The sequence below is a fragment of the Thamnophis elegans genome, chromosome 14 (genome assembly GCF_009769535.1).
Source record: "Thamnophis elegans isolate rThaEle1 chromosome 14, rThaEle1.pri, whole genome shotgun sequence".
In the NCBI taxonomy this organism is placed as follows: domain Eukaryota; kingdom Metazoa; phylum Chordata; class Lepidosauria; order Squamata; family Colubridae; genus Thamnophis; species Thamnophis elegans.
Genome location: NC_045554.1, coordinates 7,795,591 through 7,799,119, shown reverse-complemented (window position 1 = coordinate 7,799,119; position 3,529 = coordinate 7,795,591). Strand labels below are relative to the sequence as shown.

At 46.2% G+C, this 3,529-nt stretch overlaps 1 protein-coding gene across 1 annotated transcript in view; it reads right to left on the bottom strand.

The window, feature by feature from the left end:
* The window catches only part of SYT17 (synaptotagmin 17), a 39,633-nt gene extending 36,523 nt beyond the window's left edge, over window positions 1–3,110 (bottom strand). Inside the window, exon 1 of the mRNA XM_032231014.1 lies at window positions 2,974–3,110. Within this exon, the coding sequence (XP_032086905.1) occupies window positions 2,974–3,110 (137 nt within the window). The remainder of the gene's footprint in view (window positions 1–2,973) is intronic.
* Window positions 3,111–3,529: the final 419 nt, after the last annotated feature.

Sequence of the window (3,529 nt, the reverse complement as noted above, 5' to 3'; positions counted from 1 at the left end):
CAAGGGAGAAGTTAGTCACGTCTTCTCCTGCTGGATTGTTCTCGTGCATCGTTCTCCAAAACTAGGATTAAGTCGGTGTCATAGGAATGGGGGGGGGGGACTTCTCTTGTTGACCATGGATTTGACTTCACACACTGTTCTTCTGAGATGGGTTGCATCCCTTTTCTGGAAACTAAATCAATTTCCTTTAATATGTCATTTATTGCATTCGTGTTCCTCTGTTCTGCTCTTCCTTTTCACTTAGCCAGGGAGGTATTTCGGTTAGCCTCGTTATTACGCCAGCAAACCAGATCCGTATAAAACTTGGATTCTTTTCTCTCGCTGTATTGTATCTTTCCTTTTCTAAAAAAAAAAAATAGTTTAAACTCCAGGGATGGTATCTGGAGGAAGCATCTCCTGAAGCGGAAGCATGCATCAATCTGCCGATGGGCAGATGGAACAGTTGCTAAAGAGCAATTTGTAGGAAGGTCAACACAACAAGCAGGAGAAATTTGGAGCGGATCTGCTCGGTGTTCAATCAAAGCAGGATGAGGGACTCCGAGCTGGAATCCGTGCAGGGGAAAGCGGTGTTGGTAGATTAACTCGTCGAGCTGCACTCCGCAAAGTACTGAATTTGTAACAGAAGACCTGCAAAGTTTTAAAAAAGCCACTACTGATATGCGATAGTCCCAGTGGTGGGTGCTGCCAGTTTTATACCGGTTCGCTTCTCACGCGCTTTGCCAGGCGTGCGCTGTGTGGGCGTGGACAGTTCAATGTAAATTGTTCTTCACACATGCGCAATGTCAGGGTTCCAAATAGCATCCCAAATTAAATCAGAGTCCGAGGCAAAGTATTGCTCAAAGTTCCAATTTTTTAAGAGAGACATGTTGGCACATCTGGGAAAACCCGAATCTGAAGGCTTCCTGGTTTCCCCCACCCAGTCGAAAGTTCAAGACCTTGCCCCCACACCCACAAGTCCATCGCATGGTCCAATCTCCCACTGCCATGCTGGCAGTTTCCACCCATCCAGTTCCGGTCAGGTGCAGAGGTGCAGAGACAAAGGATGACCTTGGCTTTCTAGAAAGGAATGTTGTTATGGCTACATAACATCTAACTCCCTACAATCCCCCCTCCCATTTTCCCATCATAGAAAATGCATAGCGGAAAGTGTGGCAGGCCAAAGAAAAGATGGCTGCAGGCCTGACGCACAGAACAATTTACAGTGAATGCACGCGCAGTCACTAGGAAACAAAATGGCGGCAGCATCAGCGGTACCGAGGGAACTGGTTGGGGGACGTGGCAAGCTTGGGTAGCTGCCAGTTTTGTGATCCAGGCAAAAATACCACTACCAGTTCGGCCGAACTGGGCCGAACCAGGAGCAACCCACCTCTGGGTAGAGCATCTGGGGGCCAGCTATAATGGCATGTGGAGAAGAGACTGGATGAAAAGACACTGCTAAGGGAATGGTCAGATAAGAGGCAGCACAGCCCTCAGCTGGCTAATGGACAGGGCAAAGGCTCAGAAAAGGCCCTCCTTAGTTTCTCAAGCTGTAAAGGCGACCTGGCAGTGTTGGAGGGGAGGGGGGAATTATATTTTAGACTTGCAAGGTTCGCTCAATAGAACTCAATGGTAAAACAGAATTAAAATAGAATTACCGTATTTTTCGGATTAATATAAGACTTTTTGTTTCCCAAAAGGGGGTGAAAATGTCTGTGCGGCTTATAGACCGAATATTGCCAAAGCCCCGCCCACCAGCTGGGCATTTTTTTTTTTTTTGGCCTTTCCACGCTCCTTTTTCAGGCCTTTTTTTGGGGCCCACTTTTGAGGCTTTTTTGGACCTGTTTTTCAGGCTTTTTTTTTGCCCGTTTTCGAGGTTTCTCTTGGCCTGTTTTCAAGTGGGTTTTTGGGGATGTTTTTCCAAAAAAAATGGGCTGAGAAAAGCCTCCAAAATGGGCCAAAAAAGGTATAAAAATGAGCCAAAAGCCTCAAAAATGTGCCAAGAAAAGCCTCAAAAATGAGCCAGGAAAAGTCTCAAAAACGGGCTGAAAATAGCCTCCAAAATGGGCCAAGAAAAGCCTCTCAAACAGGTCAAGGGAAGCCTTGAAAACGGGCCAAAAATAGCCTCAAAAACAGCTGGAAAAAGCCTCTAAAACGGGCCAAGAAAAGCCTCAAAAACAGGCCAAGAAAAGCCTCTCAAACAGGTCAAGGAAAGCCTTGAAAATGGGCCAAAAATAGCCTCAAAAACGGCTGGAAAAAGCCTCAAAAATGGGCCAGAAAAAGCCTCAAAAATGGGCCAAGAAAGGCCTCAAAAACAGGTCAAGGAAAGCCTTGAAAATGGGCCAAAAATAGCCTCAAAAATGGGCTGGAAAAAGCCTAAAAATGGGCCAGAAAAAGCCTCAAAATGGGCCAAAAAAGCTCCCCCAAAACAGCCCCAAAAGCCTCAAAAATGGGTAGAAAAAAAGGCTGGAAAAAGGCTATAAATAGGCCCCCAAAAAGGGCTGAAAAGGAGGCCGCGGAAGCCAAAACCCTTTTTGTTGTTGTTGTTGTTGTTTTCCTCTTCTAAATTTAGGCGCATCTTATAGTCGGGTGCGTCTTATAATCCGAAAAATATGGTCGCTCCTCTGGTTGTATGTGTATTTATGTGGTCCCTGTCTAACCAAGACCAACTCTCCTTCGCTTCCTAAGATCAAGCAAGACCAGGGAGATACTGCCATCTACTTGAGGATGGAAGTGAGACACAGTTGCGTTTCCATTGCTAGGTGAGAAGGTGTCTGTGGATAAAAGAGGAGATCTCAAGGAAACGAGTATGAGAGTTTGCAAAGAAGCAGACGGTGGACACCTGCGGGACATTCTAGACGCAGCCAGAAGCTCGATGCCTCCTTGGATGGCAGGTCCTCTCGTTGGAAGGAGCCCAAGCAAAATGACTTCTGCTAAGCACTCCCCCTCTTGTGGAAGCCAGTTCTGGTTAGGCTGGAGATACTCAAAAAGAGATACTGGTTAGGCTGGAGATACTCGAAAAGAGATACCCTACTGGTTTGCGCTAGAGAATAGCCCGAATCCGAAATGCTTACGTAAACCAGAAATATAATCCATAGGTTGATGTTATATTCCTCCGTAGGCTTCCAAGCCATGATTTGTCATCCTCTCCCCACCCCATTTTTTTGGTCAAGCCACAATAAACACAAACCATCTTCCTTCTCTGGGGCTACTCATAATTTTCCAAGCCAGCACTGCAGATTCAGAATACCCACAGAGGAGAATATCTGTAGCTCGGGGTTGAACGGTAGGGTCTTGAGTGCTTTCTGAAATTGGTGGTTTTCTGGCAAATGTTCCACCAATGCACTGTTGATGTTGCAAGAAAGCCACCAAGCTCAGAGAGCACCAAGGACCTCACAATCTCCTCCAACTCTCCTTCTATCCCTGATGATGTTACCTAGTTGGGTCATGAAACATCTGCAAGAAAACCACCAAGCTCAGAGATCACCAAGGACCCCAAAATCCTTCTTCAACCCTCCTTCTATCCCTGATGATGTTACCTAGTTGGGTTATG